This window comes from Vigna angularis, chromosome 7 (genome assembly GCF_016808095.1).
Source record: "Vigna angularis cultivar LongXiaoDou No.4 chromosome 7, ASM1680809v1, whole genome shotgun sequence".
NCBI classification, from domain to species: domain Eukaryota; kingdom Viridiplantae; phylum Streptophyta; class Magnoliopsida; order Fabales; family Fabaceae; genus Vigna; species Vigna angularis.
The window spans coordinates 5451006-5474733 of NC_068976.1; the positions used below are offsets into that span (position 1 = coordinate 5451006).

The 23728-nt window shown below is 34.3% G+C and overlaps 1 protein-coding gene across 4 annotated transcripts; it reads left to right on the plus strand.

Annotated features, from left to right (window-relative positions):
• Positions 1-5215: 5215 nt before the first annotated feature.
• Positions 5216-13036, plus strand: LOC108338115 (zinc finger CCCH domain-containing protein 38-like). Of its 4 annotated transcripts, none has more exons than XM_052879957.1 (5): positions 5216-5358; positions 8486-8907; positions 9753-10861; positions 11048-12123; positions 12685-13036. In XM_052879957.1, the coding sequence occupies exons 2-5, from the start codon at positions 8534-8536 to the stop codon at positions 12712-12714; spliced, it is 2589 nt and encodes an 862-aa protein (XP_052735917.1). In that variant the 5' UTR covers positions 5216-5358; positions 8486-8533; the 3' UTR covers positions 12715-13036. The 4 variants fall into 4 exon arrangements, with proteins under 4 accessions (XP_052735917.1, XP_017430319.2, XP_052735918.1 ...); XM_017574830.2 differs by having other exon boundaries at positions 5227-5358; positions 6509-8907; XM_052879958.1 differs by having other exon boundaries at positions 5227-5358; positions 6509-8898.
• The last annotated feature ends 10692 nt before the right edge of the window (positions 13037-23728 follow it).

Genomic DNA, 23728 nt, shown 5'->3' on the forward strand with positions numbered 1-23728 from the left:
ATTTTTGTCATGGAAGTGAAGAAGTGATTAGTTAAATAAAGCGTGATGGAAAATGGAGGTGCAAGAGCCGCACGCGAGAATGGAAGAGGTGCAGCGTGGTGTGTGCTTGGAGAAGAAGGAGAAGCTTTCGGTTCTCCATTCCAGCCAAGCAACGTCCAGACGCCAGAAAGTTCCTTGGTCCAACATCCAGCAACCTCATGGTCCAGCAAGCTTGGTCCAAACAACCAGGCAGCAGTAGGCTCACGGTCAATGGAGGCAGAAGCATCTTGATCCAGTAGCTTGGTGTGCATGGTGATGAAGGCAATAACTTGGTGCAGCAAGTGGAGAGGAATTCACAGAAGCAAGATTTCCAAGTGTTACGGCTGGAAGAAGCATACACTTCACTGACCAACAAAGAGAAGCAAGCCAAAGGAGCATCCAGCATCATCCACACGTAGCAACCATCACCAACCCGTCCAGCAGTTTGAGATCATACAGCTCGGGAGGAGTCTCGGTTGGAGGGTACACATGCAGACGTCCAGCAGATGGTAGCAGAGAGCGTCCAGTCTAGCTGAGATGAAGAAGAAGCATACCGAGAGGGAGGTCTTCACGGTTCAGCAGAGGAGTCTTCACGTTCCTAGCCACGTCCAGCAGCATGCGGAAGTGTACTGAGGGCCCCACTTTATTTATTTATGGAACAAAGTGAAAGAAGAAATTAATTTTAAAAGGATGGTAATGGTATACCAGAAGGGAAGGCATGGCCAGCATCCACCACACGCACCACTACATCTTCATTTCCAGCGAAGAGTAGCACTGACCTCTGAGAATAAAAGAGGTTCCAACAGTTGCAAAAAGAGGTTCACAGTCTGGGGAGAGTTTTTCTCTCTTCCAGAGAAGCTTGGGCAGAGTGTTTTGATTTTCAGAAATGTAATAGTAGTGTAGTAGTCTCTTTATCTTTTCAAAAAAGTATTTTGAGTGCTGGAACTGGTGTGGAGTCACGGCAGTAGGAGGTGGAGCTGTTGGTGATTGGCACAGTAGAAGTTTACCAATTGTGGTGTACGGTTCGAATTTAATTTTCTGTGTTGTAATGAATTTTAATTTGAATAGACAATGTGATTTAATTTCCTGTTACTAAATTGTCAATTTTATTTTGTTGTTGTAATTTAATTTCTGTTGCAATATAAATTCTGTCGTTGTATGCCTATCGTTTAATTTTTACTGTTGCTTGCACTGCGTTATTGACTATTGCACGTTAAATTATTAGCTGTAGTTTTGATTAAATGTTTTGCCGCCGTAATGTTGATGTTGTTTTCAGATTTGAATTTTACTGTTTTATGTTTTTACTTTTTACTGTATTTTCTGTTTTTACTGTTTTCTGTTTTTACTGTTTTCTGCATTTTCTATTTTACTGTATTTTCTATTTTACTGTTCCAGATTTAATTTTTACTGTTTCATGTTACTGTATTTTCGTTTTTACTGTTTTCTAAAATTTTCTGTTTTCTGTTTTCACTGTTTTCTGTTTTTACTGTTTTCTGTAATTTTCTATTTTACTGTATTTTCGTTTTTACTGTTCAGATTTATTTTTTACTGTTTTCTAAAATTTTCTGTTTTTACTGTTTTCTGTTTTTACTGTTTACTGTATTTTCGTTTTCTGTATTTTTATTTTCTGTATTTTAGTTTTCTGTTTCAGAACTGTTTTTAATGATTTACTGTTCACTGCAATTTCGTTTTTACTGTAGTAATTTCGTTTTTACCGTTTTAATTTTGTTTTACTGTACTGCGTTTTACTTCATCGTATTTATTTCAATGTTTTTAAAATTCAGTCGCATTTAATTTTCATCGCAAAAACAACCATTTCAAACCCCTCCCCTTCGTGTGTGATCTGAGACTGAACCACAATATTGGTCCTTGAGAGACGACCTAGGAGTCACATCCTAGCTATACTGCATTATTTTTCGTGCATCGAATTTGTACGCGGTGCGACCCGCGTGCCAATTATAAATAGTTTTTGTGAAACTAAGGTATGATAGAAATCTAGAGCAAAAAGTTAACAAATATGGATTTCAAAAAACCTTCTCCATTTTACATAACCTGTCGTTGTTTTGCTGGTTTGGTTTTCATTTTTAAGCCTGTGTTTTGTTATAGTGGATTTCTTTTGGTTTGGTTTTCATTTATGACCATATGATTTGTAATAATGAATTTCTTTTTTAAATCCTCGAAGGTATTTGACATCAAATTAAGTGAGTATTCGACGTCATTTTGTATATGGACGTCATCCACTACCAATGTCTAACATCAAAGTTATAGTGTGATTCATAAAAAGAAATCATTTGCTCTACAATCTCATCGTGAAAAAACAACTTCAAGAAAATTTATAAAATAATCATCTAAATATGATAAACTTTTAAATTGTATTAGAACAAACTATTTGAAGAAGACAAGTGCTCTGAAATCTAAAGGAAAAAAAAATATCCATGAAAACATAAGAATGAATCTTAATATGTTCAATAGGGAAACAATTTTGAACTAAAGTAAGTACGAAAATCTTATTTTATAAACGAATATTAGACGTCAAACAAAGGTATAGTTCAACGTCAACGCTTTGATGGTAACAACATTTTAATTAATGCTCTCCAACTGCCCCTTCCCTTGACCAAGTTGACGTTGAACCATAGTATAATGCGATGTCAACATATTCCTTGATAACAACACTATTATTATGATTCCCAACTGTCCTTTTTCTTGAACACATTGACGTCGAGTGTTATATGGGTTTGATGTCAAGTAAAGTCGACCATTATAGGCTGACATTAATTTAACGTCTCCTTATATGATGTTGGCCTCATATTGGACATTAAAGTCTTAAAGATGTCGACGTCGAAACTCTTTTTTGCACCAATGAGTGTTTCTTTTCTTGGGCTTTTCTCTCTCAGATATTCTCTTTTGAGTTTGTGTGCTTTTTTAGCTTTTCTCTCGACGTTGTTTTCTTGAGCTTTTTCTTTCTATGTGTTATTCTCTTTATTCTCTCTTTGAATGATATTCTACTGAAAGGCTTCTCAAAAAGATATTCTTTAGACATAACTTTGCCTAGATCTTTGAGTCTTTTTAGTCTTGTTGTATGTAGCAATTGTTGGTTAAAGTCAACTTCTCAAAATAACTTTATTTTTTCAGTACTTTGACTTAAGTAAACAGTACGATTTTTTGCCATGATTTTTTATGAAGAGAACTTTCATTGAATATCTTCTTTGTTCCTAACGTCTACTTTTGATTGGTATAGGATGGAATAGGGGGATGCATGTAATAGGAAATTTGCATAAAGTAGAGTAGATATGCATGCAACAAATATGTCGTTTCTCTTATCACTTTTGTGTTTATAAAAGTTGAGCATTTAATAAGATTTAATATATGTTCACAACAACAAAGTGTTTTTTACATTTTCTATCGTTCAAGTAAGATTTGATTATTTAAGCTTTTCACTAAGAGACCAAGTAATTTATGAAAACTTCACCATTGAATGAAGTAGATCGTTTGACACATGGTATTGTCCAGCCTATGTAAACACTTCTTTAAGTTTTTCTCTATTCTATTCAATAAATGCGTTTAGCAAGGAGTTTTTCAACACAAGTTTTTGGAATATCCTTTGAGACTTTTATCATGTTTTCCAAAAACATATTTTGACACTTTTATATAACAAGACCCATTGAGAGTTTGTTTGATCATCACCTAGCGATATATAACATTTATTGCATTCAACAAGACTCTCATTTACACATTAATTAGGGAAACTGTTTAGAGGTGTGTATGTTCGTACTTATGTGTTTTACTAAGGCTTTTCCTAAGGTATTTAGGTTTCTCAAAGCATTTTCACAAATTAATTATAGTTTACCTATGTTGTTATTCTAATGATAACACTATCACATGCTCATTTTGTTTAATGTTTTTTGTTAAACTTCAAAACATATGAAAACGTTTAGACAATTTAGTCTTATAAACGATCTTGTCTTAATATGGAGCCCGACATGTTAGTCAGGAACATGACTGCTTGTATCTTCCTGGCCACAACCTTAGTAATAGGTCCACTAGTTAGACCAACCTCCCCATTCTTCAGACTGACCTCCCCCACTGTTTAGATCGAGCTCCCCATAGTGTAGACCATCCTCCCCATTATGTAGATCGAGCTTCTCATTATGTTGGCTAATCTCCTTACTATGCAGGCTGAACTTTCCACTTGTAGACCGAACTTCCCATTGTGTAGACCGAGCTCCTTATTGTGCAACCCAAGTTATTACTATGGAGATCAACCTCCTAATTGTACAAATCGACCTCATTGTTGTGCAAACAGAGCTCCTCACTATGTAGATTGAGCTCACACCAAAGCGTGCAGACTAGGGATGGTAAAAAAATCCGCGCGTGCAAATATTCGTAGATAAAATCCGCAATGGATAGTTGGTATCCGCAGCTATTTATTATCTGTGGGTTGTGGGTAGCAGATATTTTAATACCCGCTTATAAACGGGTCAGATTCAGGTATTACACTATTCGACCCGTTGATACTCATTACCAGCTAAAAAGTTTAAAATACGTTTTTATCCTTAGGTTTAAACTAGGTTTTATTATTTTGTCCCTTTGCCTCTTTCATCATCTGTGCAACAACCTCTTGGAATGTTATTTTTGAAACAATTATTTTTAAAATTACTTGTATTTGGATATATGTTTTACTATTAATTTGTATTAATTTGAATTTATGTTTTAACTTTTATTTACTTATCATTGACTTCTTTTGGATATATATTTTAAATATTATTTATATTTTTTTGTAATTTAATTTGGTTTTCATTTAACAATTTATAAAATAATTTTATTAAAATTTTTGCGGGTTTAAAATGGATATTCAAGGGGTATCTACGAGTTGGAAAAATCTACAAATTTTTTTTATGTTAATATTCAACGAATAGCAAGTATAATTTTAACCGACGAGTGGAATTACAGATAGAAAGTATCCGTGCTCGATCCGTGATCATTAGATTGCATTCACCTCACAAACTTTCGGTTATTTTAAAACTCCCTGGAAACTTTTTATTTAACGTCATTTAACTGATTTAATGATAAGGATTCCGTCAATATTTTTAAATTAATTGAAAAAAAAAGTATAAAAAGACCGATTTTAAAGAAAAAAATAGAACTTCATTAATTAAATAAAAGAAATAATCTCATCGCGGACCTAAAAGAATATTTAAGCCAAATAAAAATGAAATCCGCTTATATTTGCATAGGAAAGAGAAGCCAAAGCTCATTTTCTTTCTCTGGCAGCTTAGACATAGCACAATCACAAGCTCCATTCTAGGGTTTCGCTTTTTACGTCGTCTTCACCACTAACGCGTGAGTCTTCTCTCAACCTTACTATGCTTTTACCTTTCTGCTTCTTATTTAGGGTTTAAATCGTCTCGTGTAATTTCAATTTGGAGCTTCTAGAAACCTAATTTATGCTGTTTTACTCTGTTTCTCGAGCCTCAGTGCTTGAATTTGAATGTGGGATATTCGATCTTATTTTTCTTTTCTTTTTTATGTACGTTAGGATTAATAGTGTTATCAAAGTCGTTTACGCGAAAACTACCGGTTAGTAAAACAGAAACGGAAACTAGAATGTGGAATTGTACTTGCGTAACCTTTATTTGATATGAAATATGATACCAGCCAGAGAAATAACTATTTCCAGGGAAGAAAACACTAGGAAAGAGAGAAAATACAGAGGAGAGTACTAATGATAACTAGGCTATTCTTCTCGCTCTTACAATACTATTAATCACTCTTCTTGTGTTGGAGTAAGTAACTTCCTCCTCATGTGGTTATCTTTGGGTTAGCCTATATGGTCACTATCTTTGTGAGGCAATATGACAGTGTCCTAGTTAGCGACTTACCCTTTGGCATTGAAATTGGAGACATGAAAGGGAATCATTATAGTTGCGGTGACAGTGTATTCTTAAATCTTAATAGGTTACCTTTTCTTAGTGGGGAATCACTAAAACTATGCTTTGGTTTAGACTAACATAAGAAAGGCCTTTTTATCATTGCATCTTCTTGTTTTGGACTATCTGCTTGGTTGTCTCTGTTCCGTTTTATAATGAACATTCTGGTGCTTGATTTTGGATAAGATTTACTTGGTTTTAGTATTGAGCTACAGGACCTTGATCGTGATATTTGTTTTCTGTTTTAGCATTTTGTCCTTGCCTCTACTATAGTGTGAAAATTAATTTCGTATGCTACACTTACCTAAAATATGCTTGACTGATGTCATGGGAAAGAAACTTATTTGGTCAATCCTACATGTTGCTGTACCATTACATCTTTAGATCCTTTTTCTATCCCCAAAGCAGGAGTCTTTTTTAGGCGTTCATCCATAGAATTAGCTTATGAAGATCTGAGATATTAGGTTGTTGTGTAGTTGGGTTGGAAGTCTCCTGTGTGCTTTAGTTCTGTGTCTCAGAGTACATTATTCCAAGTGCTAATATTAGATACAATTTTTCTGCAGTAATTTCATGTGATCAATGCGTGGAGGTGTTACCAAGTTCAGTCAAACTGTCAAAGTAGCTGGTGTAAATGGGTTTCCAATGGCATTTGATCCTTCCACAGGAGCAATATGAGATATTTAGCACACTAATCAATTCAATATTGAATAGTTTTGAAGTGGAGAAATTTTCAATATATTCTGGGATAGCAGAGTAATAAATAAACCATTGACTAGTTCAAGAAAGGGAAAGGATGTTCCACCTCATGAATTATGTTTTACTAGATACACCAGTGCCCATTTGACATCAAGAACAAATATTGAAGAAAATCAATGGAATACACACTGTAGATTTGATCTACTTTTGGAGTGGCCAATGGTTGAGTGTTTTGAAATATTTATGAGATGGATTAAATCTTATAAATTTGGTTATATTTCTAGTCAGTGTGGGATTTCCAAGAGTTGTAAAGATGCTATACCATTTCCATCTTCATGGCTTTTGGAGAATAGACACAGCCTTTGGAAGATTCTTTAGAAGAGCTAGAGTCTTATATTTGCTTATTTGAAGATTGAAATATCTTGAAATGGATTTGACATCAATTTTGAGGCCTTGGCAGATGTTCTCTCTAATTATTGAATCAGTTAGTTACAGATGACCAAGAAGACTATTTCTAAAAGATTAATAATAGATCATTAAGAAATGGTCAGGCTGTATCTGACATATTACACAAGGAAGACTTGATGGTATAAGCAAACATTATAGAGCCTTACTAGGTGTTTGTCACATCTAAGTGATAGTTAGTCGAATATGGTTGAAATTTTTTTCTTAATGCAACCATATAAGTGTATCCTTTCCTTAGGATTTGACATAACCCGATAGGTAATTCATTTAACCTCCACGCATCTTCCATACCATCAATTATCCTGATTATCATTTCCTCTTGACTTTGACCACCACTGTCAATGTTTGCTCTTTAAATTTTTCTTTATCGTTAATTTGGTGTCATGGGAGAAGACTTACATCTTCGAGTTACCTGACTGGCAGTTAAAAGGTTACTTGACCTCTTGACCAGATATCATATATTGATTTATCCTCTGAAAATTGTGATAAATTCATTTTCAACCCTTACCTTTCATATATACCAAGCACATTCTACTATGTGATTTGAAAAACACCTATACCTTCATTTTTTCTGCTGGTATAAAATGGTTTGGCTGTTCCTTTGGTTGATTAATCTAATCTGGGTATGGCACTTTGGAGGTCTTGGTACTAAGATTAACAGACAATACCCTACATCCTCAAAAATGATATGCTGTTTTTAGTAATCTTTATTTAGAAGATAGAAAGAAGATATCTAAGCAACTTGTGGAGAATTTCCAATTCCAAGTCAGATCAAGAGGATTTGCCTATACAACTGAATTGTTTCTGTAGTCAATTATTTCCAGATGAAGTGCTGGAATTTTCAGCAAGTGGTTTCTGTTTCAAAGATTTTTGGGATTAGATAATTTTGCTTCTTTTCAGCTCATGTTTCTTTGATTGATGCTTCTTATGTTTCCTTTTTCCATGTTTGTTGGAGGATTTGGATCCTCCTGTCTCGTACTCTTTTCTAATGATTCATTTCTGTTGAAAATGATCACTTATACATGTCTTGAACGGTTCATTTGAAGTTAGACTAATACGCTTATTAACTCTTCCCACCACTTAGATGGACCTCTGGGAACACCCTTAAGGGGCCTGGGGCAGATGGAAGATAGTTAGATTCGGACTGTTATTAACTCTTCCAACTGAACACATTTGTACAATATATGCTCTGTCAACAGAACTTAAACGCTCTGGCTTGATACTTACTGTTTTACATACAATGGACGTCTTTCATTACTTTATAATTTCGCTCTTTCATGTCTCCTAGCTTGTTGTATTAATTTAATGAAGAAAAACATAGTAGAAGGTTGAGGATATAATCCTAGGATTCTTGTGATTTATATGTTTTGTTAATTCAGAGAACACTGCATTTGTCAAAGTGAAGCATTACAGTTTTGGTAAGTGAGATGAGTGGAAGTGGCAAAAAGCGCTCTTCAAAGTGGGATTTGAGAGTTGATCCTGAATTTTCACCTGATGCTAGTAAGCAATTACGGCCTGGGTGGTCCTCTGCAGATGTTGCTGGTAGCAATAGTTCGAAGTGGTCGTATTTGGAAGGAAGTGATCAATTAAAGCCTGATATGGGATTTTCATCCAAGGAACCTTTTTCTGGAGGCCGAAGTTCACATAAGGACGATGTTATGAATAAAGACTATGGATGTTTGGATGCAACAATGGAATGGGATGAGGATGGTTACAACAAGAAAATTTCTCCTGAATCGGAGGAATGGAAACCTAAGAGACATAGTCAATCTCCTAAAAATGGTTGGAGCAGGTCAGTCAGGTTTGTTTCTCTTCTTGGTGTGTCTGTGCTGATCCTATTTGCTGAATATTGGTTGAAACATTATATTTAAGTGTTCATATGACGTTTTTTGTTGAGAGCATACTGTAAATAACCTTGTTTGGGTATACTATAAGTTGCACATGTTCAAAAGATCCTACAGTATATGTTTGTTGTCTCCTCTGAAGCACTGTGCTTAATGTAGGAGCTGTATACACACAGGAGAAAGCTATGACACCTCTGAACCCTCCTCAGTAGTGTTGTTGGGACAATAATATTCTGTACTTAGCTATCTAAGAAATTTCTGTATTGTGTTAGTTGAACATTTTTCCCTTATACTCTGTTCTATTTGTTGGACACATTGTGAAAGACATCATGGTCACTTGGTTTCACATTATTGGCTGTTTTATGATATATAGTTTTTCTTTAATCCCAACCATTTATATGCAACATCTAATAGTCTTTTATCTATTTATTTTCTCATCGACTAATGTTCAGAACAGGCAGTTTTAAGATTTTGTAGAAAAGCTTTTTGTACTAAAGTAACTCTTCCCTTGTTCTTATACCATTTTGTGTTCCTTTCTTTAAGATGGGGCCAATGTATTTCTGAAGAGCCTTGTTTCTTATTATTTGCTTGAAGTTAAAGCACATCCTAGAACTCTCTCATTGCGTTATATTTTAGATCTTTATCAAAAAAGTAGTCTTTAATTTCAAATGTTCACACTTTACCTAATAAATTTCATGTTAAAAGATATTAGTGATAATACCATGGTCATTGCTTTGGTGGAGAATAATATTTCTAGCTGCTTTGTTAATTATATCTACCTTTGGATTATGCCAATTACCAGGAGTCGAAGCAGGAGCCCTCCTCATGGTTTTAGGTGGGATTCAGGAGTCAGTGACAGAAATAGAATGCGGGCTGGTGGATCGGCACAACCATGTAGAGACTTTGCTGCTGGTAAATGCAGAAGAGGTAGCCATTGCCACTTTCTTCATGATAGTCAAAATCTTGAGGATAGTTGGGAAAATAAGAGCAGGAAAGATGGAGCTCCTAGATATTCTGTTCCCCAAGATGGTAGAGACTATTCTCTCAAGAGTGGCAGATCTAATGAAGCTTGTACTAATTTTGCAAAGGGAAGGTGTAGAATGGGAGCATCATGCAAGTTTTTGCATCATGACAATTCTGATGGACATGGTAAAGTTTCTGTGGATGAATTAAATAGAGAGAGGGATATTGATAGAAGGCACAGAGATAGTTCTTTTGAGCAGGGAGGCGGACATGGACCAAATCGAAGTAGTGATACTCTTTGCAAATTTTTTGCCAATGGAAATTGTCGAAATGGTAAATATTGTAGGTTTTCTCATGATAGGCAAGCATGTAGGAGCCCTAATAGAAGATTAAGAGATGATAGGTGGGCAAGCAATCCTGGGGGAGATCATCATAGGATGGATAGACCGAAATTGAGTGATTCAGATAGTCCTAATAGAAGGCCCAGGGATGATAGGTGGGGTTCAGATGGTAACAAGGCTGATGCAGATGAAGTTTGGGACAGTCCAAAGTGGAATGATACAGTTGCTGTATCTGATTCAGGAAAGCTGGTTGAGGGCAAAAGTGAAAATGTTGGTGCCACAGAGCCAGGATTCACTTCGTTACCTATAAGGTATGGATGGAGTCATAGTTTGGATAAGAGCAGAGTGCATGATGAGCAGCCTTTTTCAAGTGATAAGAAGGAAGTTAACAGTTGGGTATCAGGAAGTACTGCCAGCAACATTGTTTCCCAGTCAATAGGTACAGACATTTGGTTGGGTGATACGAAAATGTCTCCTGATTGGCATTACAGGGTTGGATCTTCCAACACCATTGAAGAAAAAAAGCATGAACAAAATAAGCGTGGGGTAAAACAAGGTGGTATGTATTTAGCCACCTCTGAACGTGACAGAATACAAATTGCTGCAGGTACTCATCTATTTGATGTTCATTTGATTGTCATTCCTTGTAAATTGAAAAATCTTTTATCCTGCCAGTGAAACCCAAAATATGAAATTATATTATGTTATTTCATTGACATGCAATGGTAAAGGTGACAAACAAATCTACTGATTCATACATAGATTTGAACTTTTCAACTTATGTTTCTTTCAGCACAAGGCACTAATCAGAATGCAGAGAGTTTGAATCCTTTGCATTCTTCTGGCTTGCAAACAGTTGGACAAAGGCAGGCCCCAGTTCCGATTCTACCTTCAAAGAGAGGAATTGTTGATGGTATGCCAAACCAGGAAGTCTCCACTGAGAAAAAATACACTGCTGAACCAAATATTATGGATGCTGGCTTATCACAAGTTAGTTCAAGAAATCCTCCTCCCACTGAGAATCTGGTAGGCCAAGAACAGCTTGCTCAGCTTACCAATCTCTCAGCCTCTCTGGCCCATATCCTTGGGACAGGGCAACAGCTACCGCAACTTTATGCTGCTTTAAATTCTCACTATGCCAAGGACACATCCTCCCTAGCAAAAGCTGAGGTGTCTGCTGTGCCTGTTTCCAATACATTCATCCGGTCTGATCCTGCTGTGCCTGTTTCCAATACATTCATCCACCCTGATCCTGCTGTTGGACTTCTGAAGCAGTATGACCCAATGTGTGATAGTGTTGAGCCAAAGAGTGCTGCTGCAAGTGGGTTACCCCCATCCATTCCTCCAAGTAAAAGAGTTGCAGAAGATGTTCTGGAAATTCCATCACAGTTGTCCAACACATCAAAACAAAACCATGGTGATTCTTCCAAGGCTGCTGGCCCAGAAGAACTAGTCAAGAGTGATCCTCTAGTCCAGTTGCAATCAAGTCAAAACACTGAATTTGGTAAGGATGATAACAAGGAAGTGTTACCTGACGAAAGACACAAATCTCGAGATGATCCTAAAAGTACCAAAGAGAATGGTCCTTTGGAAAACATGGAGCAAACTGGAGGTCCTGATGAGGCCAAGAAAACAAAGGATTTGAAGGGGATTCGTGCGTTTAAATTTGCACTGGTTGAGTTTGTTAAGGAGCTGCTGAAACCAACATGGAAAGAAGGTCAAATCACCAAAGATGATTATAAAACAATCGTGAAGAAAGTTGTTGATAAAGTAACTGGTTCCATGCAGGGGGCCAATATTCCTCAGACACAAGAGAAAATTGACAACTATTTGTCATTTTCAAAACCAAAGCTTAATAAACTTGTACAGGTTAGTGTTGGTTGGCTTACACATTCCCGTTATGTTTTGAAAGATTCCAGTCCTTTCCCCCATTTTTATTCTGTTGATGAAAATATTGATGATGCTAATGATTTAATTTTTTTGGTAGGCTTGGATGTTTATTGGAAGTTGCTAAAAAATGAGATTTAAAAGACGAGACATTTACTTCTAGAAGACTTTTATGTGTTGCCAAATTTCATCATTAAGAATACTGTCTAATATTTAATCAAACTTAGTCTGAGGACCTGTTGAATTTTTTTTTAATCAATCTAACAAAATTTAATGGTATTTTATTTTGTATATTAAGAATGAACAAGTATCTCCAATAAACCTTTCACGCCTATCCGTCAAATCCGTCCTGAATTTATCAGACGGGTACAACTTAATTAATCTCTGCACGATTCTGAACTCAGTGATTGTTGCTGATGGTCTATTTATGCTATTATGCGCCACGGAGATCTATGTTGGCCTCTGAGTCTACAGCTGCCTCATGTCAATTTGTTTAGCTGTGGCATTTACAACTGGTCTCACAATTTTTCTCTCTGTTTGCAGGCGTATGTGGAAAAGGTTCAGAAGGCTTAGTGCAACTATTTTAATTTGACTGTCAACTCTATCGTTTATATTTGACTCAGAATTGTTGTCTGAAATATGTATACTGCTTCTTTTTACCTCAGGTGTTTTTTTTTGTCTTAGCCATCTGTTTGCTTACTTTAGTTCTCTGCTGCTCTTCCGTACACAATCTGAGAGCATTTTTTAGGCCTTTAATTTTATTTCGGGGAAAAATTATTGGGTGTTTGTGCCGTAAGAAGTTGGTTCGTAACTCAATAGTTAGACAGTCATGTGTTATAAAATTTATTTTGCTGGTTTAATGTAATTACAAGAGACAGTTGTATGCTTTTCAGAACAGTAGTGAGAAAGAGGAGGAACCGTAAGATGCTAGAGTTGAGTTGTTGATTATTTCAAACTGCACTATGAAGGTTTCAAATGCCCAAACATTTTGAACTAAAAGTTCTAATTTATGTAGTTTGCGTACGTTATTCATCCAAAATTTATAACGAAAACGACTAGATAGTCTAAGTTTTATGAACATAATAAATTGGGGGATTTTGTCTTTATAAAACCGATGTCATTTACAAATCTGGATAATTCTCATTACTTCGGTAACATTGCTTAAGTTTAAATGTCAATATACAGTTAAATTAAATGTAATAACTATCATTCATGATTTACAGATCAAATAATTCACTTGTGCAAGGTCCTAATAATTTGTGCTAGATCCTAACAATCCAAGGAAGAGTATTTTCTTCTTCACGAGATATCTCTCATAGGGTAGGTAGCCACATGTTAGTCTCAAAAAAATTTCGGCTGGACTTGTCAACTTGAACCAATCTAAAAGGTTTGATCCTAGTCTATATAGGTTGAAGTGAAAAAAGGTCAAAAGGATAAAAGAATTTACACAAGGAAAAGTGATAGCAATCTTCTCAAGTTGGGTTAGGTTAAAACTAGAAGAGATATTGTAGTAAGGATGAAGATGTGAAAGCAATGGAGGATAAAAGATAATACTCACAACCTTTGGTGTTTTAATGGTAATGATTGATATTTGATGATTCTCTTCATAGGTTGGGCCAACTCTAGAAAATAGTGGTTAGAGTTGACCACATGAGAGGTTAGTCTTGACTTTACAAATTAATAAAATGACTCAATATTTTGATAACATTTTATTATTAATCTTCAAGTGAGTTTATAAGGAGGAGACACCTTTATTTATTGATAAAGGTGTTTCTAAACTATACCAAAATTTTAAAATGTTATCTTTCATAAAATCCTAAAAATTCTATCTTAGTGAAGGAGAGCTTGACATGTGAAACTCCAACTTTTAGAAAAACTCTTCACTTGTAAAGTGTCATGTGGGAAGTCATTTTAGCAAAAGTTTCCCATTAGGAAAATGACATATGACCGATACCTTTGTAAGAAAACCCTTCACTTAGAGCTTGTTATGTGGAAAACTACTTTAGCAAAAGTTCTCCACTAGAAAAATGACATATGACCACTACCATTGTAAGAAAACTTTTCACTAAGAGCTTGCCATATGTTCACCATGTTTCATGTGGGACACCCTCCACTAAGCTAGGGTTGCAAAACTAATCACCCAATAATAGCTTAAGCTAGGCACAAATATTGCCTTACAACTTGAGTAGATTGTTCAAAAATCCTACACTTCTTACTAAAAAAAATTCTACACTATTTGAGCCTTAATACAAGGTCAAATTACCCTTAATCTACTAGAGGTGCTCCATGATGGCCTAAGAGAAAGAGCTTTGTTTCACCTTACATACATGACTCTAACTCTTCTTGAACGTACTTGGACCATGGCTAGAGGGTATGCAATAAAAATGTTTAGAGGGTGATACAATGTTGTTAATGCTATCAAATTACTAATACTTAATAAGGCAACTTTAGTATTGTCAACTTAGTAGTTAACAAACTAGATAAAATTAAGTTAACCCTGAGTCGTATCCCAACAAATATGAAATTACTTTTCAATAATTGATTATTATGAAATCCTACTCGAAAGGTTAGTAAAACACAATGCAAATACTAACAGATAAAAGTATAAGTCTATCCTAATGAATTAATACTGAAGATTATATAAATGTGAATTTAATGAAATAAAAAATAAAAGGCTTTGAAACAATTATAATAAAACGGGAAAATTCCATTATTTTTGCAAAATAGATTAATCATCGGTTAACCACATATTATTGTTCAATTGATTATTATTTTTTATTTCAAATTAACTAAAATACATTCTTAATTAATTTGATAGCGATCTTACTATTAGCCAAAGTATATTCTCAATTAAAAATAAGACTTTTCTAGATTATTCATAATAAATTCAACCAAAGTATATTCTCAATTAAATCCTATTATGTTTAATCATATATATTCTTTTATCTCCTAACGAAGTTAAAAGTTAATTAATCAAAGTACATTTTTTACTAATTATTGTTAAAGTTTTTACTACTAATCAAAGTATATTCTCAATTGGTAGCAAAAACCCGTGTAATCATATGAAAGTTCCTAAATTCAATCGAAGTACATTCGCAACCAAAATTAAAAACATTTACACTCATAAGATCAATATGCATATAGATTAAAACACATTGCTAATTATCTAACATCAGAATTCATAATGAAGTTACAGTGGAACAGTCCTAAAAGCTTAGCCCTCCATGGATAAGGTGGAATACATGATGAATGAAAATAAAAGTAAGAGAAAGAAAGATGTGGTGGATGTCTACTGCTCCTAACTAGAGTTGTTAATGTTTCGTTTTCTACTTTCCATTGGTCTCTTTATATAGAACTTGATTGAGCTTGGATCTTGATGTTTTTATTGTTGAAATCTTATTTTTGATAATGTAATATCTCTCAAATATTTAACAGATTTAATTAGTTTTAAAAATATTTGGTAGATATTTTCTATTGATATTTTAAGATATAATTAAATTAAGTATTTTGTAAAATATATAATAAATTATCAACTGAATCTTGCCCAAAATTTCAATTCAGTCCTTGCATTCATACAATCTAAAATTGCAGAGAAGTATGAAGATATTAATATTTGCAATTTAACCCCTCTTATACTGTTCATTGACGGGCTGCCACGTGACTGTTCAATGACGGGCTGCCACGTGACTGTTCCCTCTTCTCTCAAGGTTAGGGTTTTTCCACGATTGTAGACGAGAATGTTGTGGTTTTCACGTTTTTGACAAGTGAGGTTCAAAGTGCAGGTCGCAGTGCTGTGGTTTGATGATAGTGGATTCTGATGATTGACAACGTTGTTCGTGATTCACCATGGTTGATGGTTTGAAGGTGAACGAACCTTAGTGGCTTTCACGGTGATTGTTAGTGACGAGGAAAGAGACCATGGTGATCTGGTGATGCTAGGGCATGGGTGGTGAAAGGTTAAAGATGATGATATGGTGCATTGTCATTAGATGAAGTGGTATGTGGAGGATTAGAACACATGGTAGCACATTATTGGACAAATTCATAAGTGAAGGATTTCCACGTGGCCATATCTTAAAAGACCTAATTTATTAGTGGTAGGAGTGTTGTCAATAATAAAATCAAGGGGTATACAAGAGATTCAATGTGTGACCCATTTATGAAAAAAGAAAGTGTATAAGTGAAACTAAGGGTGCATTCAACTTCTTGTATAATTCTTTCTAGGAACTTGGTAATTTTGAACTTATTTTGTAACTTGGAACAATTTAATTTCACAATTTGAATGAATCAAACTTTAACTATAGTTTCATCAACAAACATTATAATATCTAGAAATAATTTATGCAACTAAAAATCACTTTTTAAGACCTTTTAATTCACAAACTCGATAAGTCCAATTGTTATAAATCCTATACAAATCAATCATTTAAACACCAAAATTCCTTCAAAATTTTGAAATTCAACCTAAAATGCAAGCATAAATATGTACTTATAAAAGGATTACAATAGTAATAAAACTTTTGTGGGATAAAGTCAACCTATGGATCGATCTGAGTGATTCGGTTTTAGGTCATGATAGATTAGGTTGGGTTGAGTTGAAGTCCAGTAGATCGTTGTGTTGGAACCTAGTTAAGCTACGTCTAAGTTGGACCAATGTTGATAGAGTCCATATTATGTTGAGTTGAATCGAGTCTATATTGGACATAATTAAGACTAACCTATATTTGTCCAACTCGAGTTGGACACACAAAAGGTCGAATTGAGTTAGACCCACAAAAGGTTGAGTGAAGTTAGACCTACGTAAGGTTGGAGCGAGTTGGACACACCTCTAATTAAGTTTACTAGGGTCAACTCAATTCAAATTAAGTCAAATCAAGCTGGACCACTGTCAGACCTTATCGAGTTGGATCAACATCAGGCAAAGTAAAGTAGGATCTGTTGAGATAAGATCGTCTAAAGAGAGATTGGATCATCTAAAACATATCTAGTTTTGAAGTTTAACAAACAACGTTAAACAAAAAAATCTTGAGTAATCAAATGTCTAAGGAAGAGGAAAGAACATAGATATATGACACAAAGAATAATATCCCATTCTCGAGTAGTCATAAGAGAACGTCTGAACACTAGAAAATGGACAACATGGAATCATCTAAGCATCCATAAAATGAACCATCTAGATGCCCACTCAACTAGAAAAAATGAGTTAGAGAGAAAAACGTTTAAAAATTAGATGCATCTAAGCATCAAGCCAAATCAAAGTAAAAATCAAAGGTTATATGTAAGGCTACACGAGGCGTTTATATATTGAATAGGGGAAGAGATAAGATTAAATGACATGACGTATTCTTGGGAAGAAGCGTTTGATCAATAGGAAAACCTACATGCACTTGTCTGTTAGCAAAAAGATGAGGCATAAAAGGTTTGATGATACCCAAAATCAAGTCTCAAGCGCTCACTTTGCAAGAAGACTTTTATGAAGACTTGTATTATGTGTTAAAGCTTTTGTAATAAGTAGTTTATGTATAGGACTTAATGTTTTGTTTGATTCCTTGTAATTTATGCTTTAAAATTCTTTTGGGAGTCAAAATACTCTACAATAATCGATTAACTACTTAAGATAATCGATTATCACAAAGAGGTTTTTAAGTTTGCTAAAAACACAATTTGGCTCTAGAATAATCAATTACTAGAGAATGATAATCGATTATCCATAATCGATTATGACTTACCATAATTGATTATCACAACTAGTTGTTGGAGTTTTTGAGAATCTTTTTGACCATTGTGCATTCATTAAATGCATAATCGATTACCATAAGTGGATAATTAGTTATCACGGGAGAAAAGGCTCACAATGGATTTTTGGATGTGTCCTTGAGTGAGGTCTTTATATAGATGTTTTAGACTCTCATTCTAATACACACACAACTGAACGTTTTTGAATGAAGTAAAGTGTGATCTAGGGTTTGTGTAATCTTATGCTTTGGCTTTGAGGACTTGGTATTGGCAAAAGCGAGAACTTTCACTGAGAATGTCATTGATTGTTGCTGCTGTTGCTAAGAGAAACCTGTCATCCTTTGTGAAGATTCAAAGGAAGTGTTCATCCTTCGTGAATCATTTGGAGGAGGTGTTCATCCCTTGTGGCCTTAAGGAGAAGTGAGTTTCATCTCTTGTGGTAACAAGAGAGGTGTTTTTAAACCCTTAAGCCTTTCTTTCTATGTGATTATAATAATTTATTGGTTATGTGATAGTGGAACGTTAAAATCTGTTTGGGATTAACAATTGGACGTAGGATCCTTGTGATCTAAACCACTATAAAATTATATGAGCAATTTTATCTCTTCCTTTACTCTTTATTATTGTTTAATTTATCACTAAGTAAGATAAATTTGAGAGAAAATTATAAAAGGCATACGTTTGCGAAAGGAAACCAATTCACCTTCTATTGGTTTATTTGTTCACGCTAAACATTCCGCTACATCGTTCTGACAATTATTAAATAGTGAAAGAAATGAGCTAAAATGACATGATCACTTGTACAAAAATGATTTTTTATACCTATTAAAAAAGGCTTTTTATACTTATTTTTGAGTAGGTATAGAAGCAAGAGGTATAGAAAGTTTACGATTTTTATACCTACTCTTGAATTGGTGTAGAAAGTTTTATTTTTTATACCTATGTTGTTCATAACAGGTATAAAAGTCTTATATATGGGAACAGGTATAAAAAGTCCTCGTTGTTAGAGATAAAAGTGACTTTTTTTTTAAATATTTTATTTGTATGTACTACTATCTATATCCAGACCTGCATAAGATTCAATCCCAGAATATAGTTTAAATAATCAATAACAAGTAAAATAATCAATATTGTTTTCATTAGCACATCAAAATGTAATATTTACCTAACAAAGTTCCTAAATATATTTACCTAACATAGTTACTTAATATATTACACATAAAATAGTTCCTAAACTCAAAATGTAATATTGAAACATCCAATCATTTACAAATGGTTAAAAGAAATGCAACCCATTGCTCCCGAACATCCTTTATGACATGTTCCAATGAAGACGTGTCATCAAATATCTACACAATGAATAGTTTGAGTAAAGTTATAATATTAATGACTTAAGATTTTAGTTATAAAATATTCACGTTATCAATTTCCATGAGTCAACGACATTTGCGGATATAATTTTCTGCATGTGCCTCATGACATAATATCCGCACTCAAAGCTTCCCGGTTGACATGAGCATTACAAGTTAAATTTATAATTGTATTTATAGTTTGAAAGATTAACTACTTACAGTTGGTGCAATGAACTGCAACTTCTTTTTAGAGACGATATGTGTTCCCTACAACCTTGAATATGCCTCAACCACTCTATAAAGTTAAATGTACATTGAAATGAGTCCTAAGGAACTTAGTAAAATCAGTTATGTCTACACTACAAATAAATTATTAAAAAACTTACAATATTAGTGTATTTTTAATTGCCAAAGTGTGAGGTTTTTTGTGCAATGAACATAAGAGAACTACAAGAAACTGTTGAGGAAGAATTAGTAACAATTGCTAGTGACCCCTGCAGATTCAAACAATAATAGTGTTAAATAACATTTACATAAATAAAATTTTATTAATAAAAATTATATACTTACTGTTGCAAATAAGGTGCTAAGTACACTTACTTTTTTCTGTTTACAAAAGCCTCTAAGAGGTAGTTTTGGACCTCTTCACTTTTATTTCCAACTCCTTGAATGGCAACAGGGTCGATAAAACCATAAATGTGATCATTCTTCCTTTCAATGGTCAACCGATGTAAATACCTTAAACATTGAAAATGAATAATGTTAGAATAAAATATTGAATATATTTAAACTTCATAAATGTAGAAATTTACTTACAACAACCAAAGTTGTAGTACTGATATACATAACATATTAGTGTTAGAGAGAATTTCAAAACTATCCCTTTGACATATGAAGAAAGAGAGCGAAGATGTCCTGTTTGTGACTTCAGGAGACATTTGTAACTCTATAGGAGAAAGGAAGATCTTCACTGCCAACACACCAAGTTGTTCTAGAATTATTTGTTATGGCGACTGCGGCGATTGTTGCAGTGATTCATTCATATCTTCCTGCCCTTGTGCTTCAACCTGGTATACATATTTAAAAACTTCCAAAATATATTACTAATGAAAACAACAAAGTGCCTAATTAAAACAATTACCTTCTTTACAATTGCTCTTGATAATCTAAGGGGCCAAAGGATAAAATTTCTAGGGGCCTGTCCCAATGTCTGAACATCCTCAGTGGGCAAAGGGACTCGAGCTGTAGCATCTCGTACGTCTATAACCACCACTCTCATCATATCAACTGTAATGGTTTCATGGTGTATAGTTGACCTGAGTGTATACATTTTACCTAAGTTATCTAAATAATATTTGTAAAATATATCAAAGAATATGATTCAACAAACAAGTACATCCAGACAATATAATAAGATAAATTACCTAAGGCCACCAAGCACTGTAGGGCATCATCACTAAACAACTCGTAGTCTACATCAATAGTGGGAGAAGCGTTTTGAGGAGAAACATCACAACTCTCCTTTGTGCTTATACAAAGATGAGAAGGTTGAGGGAGATTCCTAGGCTGGCTTGAGGAGAAGGCTAATTCTGCTCGCACATCTGCTAACAATTGTGCCTGCATATCAGAGTACTCCTTCTTCAATTGTGCTCTCATATCATCGTACTCTTTCTTCATCTCACTTATCTCCTCCCTCATTTCCTCCCTCATCTCCTATCTAATTTCTTCTCTTATACCCTTGAGGACCTCCTCACTGACATGGGCTTTACTATGATGACTTATTGGAGGACCAAAGAATTGACGGATGCCAATAAATTTACCAACACCTCGAACACGTCCAGAATGCTCTGGACGACCAATGACAACTACCAATATGTCCTCACGGCCACTTAGTGTTATAGCCACTTAAATTACCATAAGCTGGAAAGTCGTTGATAGTACAAAATACCATTGCATGCAACTTGAATGAATCACCAGTGTACCCATCAAACATATCAACACCTTCCTCCCATAACATCTTTAAATCTTCAACTAATGGGGCTAAATAAACATCAATGTCGTTTCTTAGTTGTCTTGGACCCAAGATCATCAAGGATAACATCATATATTTGCGTTTCATGCACAACCATAGAGGTAAATTGTAAATCACTAACATTACAGGCCACGAGCTATGTTTACTGCTCAAGTTTCCATATGGATTCATTCCATCTGTAGCAAGTCCAAACCTAATATTTTTTGAATCTTTACAGAAATTAGGGAACATGGAATCAAAATTCTTCCACTGCATTGCATCTGCTGGATGCCTCAAATTCCCATCTTTTATACGTCCATCTGCATGCCATCTCATGAGTTTTGCATCATTTGGGTTGCTGAACAAGCGTTTCAATCATGGAACAAGAGGAAGATACCATAAGACTTTTGCAGGAGGACCCTTATTATCACATTCAGACTCACCCTCTTTTTGTTTGTATCGTGATATCCCACATTGTGGACATTGATGTAACTTGGCAAACTCGCTCTTGTACAAAATACAATCATTTGGGCATGCATGAATTTTTTTATACTCCATACCCATGTGACACAATATCTTCTTCGCATCATAATTGCGTGTTGGCAATGTATTACCTTCAGGAAGCATGTCACTCAACAACTCAAGCAACTCTGTGAAGCTTTTATCAGTCCACCCATTTCTTGCCTTCACATTGAACAATTTTAACACAGCTGACAATCGAGTATACTTAGTGCATTCTGGATATAAAGGTTTTTCTGCGTCACTGCACAAGCTGTCATACATATGAGCACGTTGGAAGGAATCATGTTCCACATCACATATCATGTCCTCTAACCGATCACCCATCTCTAAATCAACTTCTTCTACTTCTACTTCTACTTGAGAGTCACTTATACTTGGCATGTCTATTAATTCACCATGCCATGTCCACTTTGTGTAGCTCTTTAGGAATCCATCACATAGAACATGCTCTCGAATAACTTCAGTTAGTAGTTTTTACTCATTCAACAATTAACACATGGACAATATAATCTTTCGTTATTGTCTGGAACATTCATCTTTGCAAATTCAAGAAATTGTTCTACTCCACTCTCATATTCATTTGTTGTACGTATCAAATTTATCCAACTTCGATCCATTGTTATTTGTGAAAGCAACCACCTTTACAACAGTTAAAAGTATAAATTTGACTTTTACAACAAGAGCAAGAGAAATGAGATTTTTTTATTGGAATGAGTTATCCCAAATGATTTTTTCTTTGAAACTTTCCAAGTGGTATGGTGGCGGTGGTGTTATTGATATTTTTTTATTTGGAATTTTTTAATTAAAAATGTCAGAAATTTATATTTTAAATAATTTATTTGATGATCCAGGTTTATTGAAGATAAATATTGTCATGTGATGTCTTCTGTTAATGAGTAATTAAACCTTTGACAGAAGGATGTATTGAAATAATAGTTATATTTTATGGATTAATTTAGAAAAGTTAAAAAAAGAACAGTTTCCTTCAAACTCTTATTTTATATAGTACAGTTTTTCCTCCTATTTATGGTAAAAAAGAAGGAAGGAAAGGTTTCATTATCTTCCTTGAGGAGGTGTAGAGCCAGCCAAAAAATTGAGGGATCCGAAAATGTCATTACTCTTTTACACTGGAAGTTCAAAGTCTAAGGTGGTTAAGGTAATATATTTATTATTTTTGTAGGTTTCTTTCAAATATTCAACGCATAAGGCATTTTATATTTTGGTATAAAATATTATTTTAAGCAATTTAAATAATATACTTCCATTGTTTTGAAGTTATAAAACTTGTTACAGAACTAACTATCTTAAACCTAAACCTTGTTATATCTCTATTTCATGATGATGTAAGAGAACTTAGGCTTAGGAAATCCAAACTATTCTTGTGTTATTTTCTCTTCCCATCACAGTAGAACTTTATACATGCAACATATCAAAATGGGCTGTTATCAATGATTGAGGGATGAGAAAAATAGACCAACAATACTTGAGAAAATCACTTGAGTTGCTGAATAATCATTCATCTGATCAATAAGATCTTACCTAAACCTAATTTGTTTCTTCATGGAGTTTCAACCCTTCACTTCCATGTATTTTTTTTCTAAATAGTTATTAGTTCAGCCTGTAAAAAGAGTGAGAAATCCAGTAAAACACTGACTTTGAATAGATTTTTTGTGTTAAGAGTGAATTATGTAACTCTACTTCTGATAAATTCAATAAAAAACTTACCCCACATCATATGTATGAAAAAACTTTGCACCGTGTTCAAGCTAATTAACTTTTAGCAATTTCCGTTATCACCACATCATAATAATGAACATGTAATCTAATATTAGAAATTTATGCAAAAAAAAATCAACTACATCTAAAAGGAGAGTCACATTTGTTACAATCAGATTGTCAGCTACTGTGTTAATCCTTTGTAAACAAAGTACAAAGTGTAATAATATGTTGATAAAATTAAGATAAC

Bases quoted from the DNA above. Each gene is read 5' to 3' on its own strand.
- LOC108338115 (XM_052879957.1), top strand. From the start codon at position 8,534: ATGAGTGGAAGTGGCAAAAAGCGCTCTTCAAAGTGGGATTTGAGAGTT. The intron at 8,908-9,752 runs GTTTGTTTCTCT...GCCAATTACCAG, and splicing joins GGTTGGAGCAGGTCAGTCAG to GAGTCGAAGCAGGAGCCCTC. The intron at 10,862-11,047 runs GTACTCATCTAT...TGTTTCTTTCAG, and splicing joins CAGAATACAAATTGCTGCAG to CACAAGGCACTAATCAGAAT.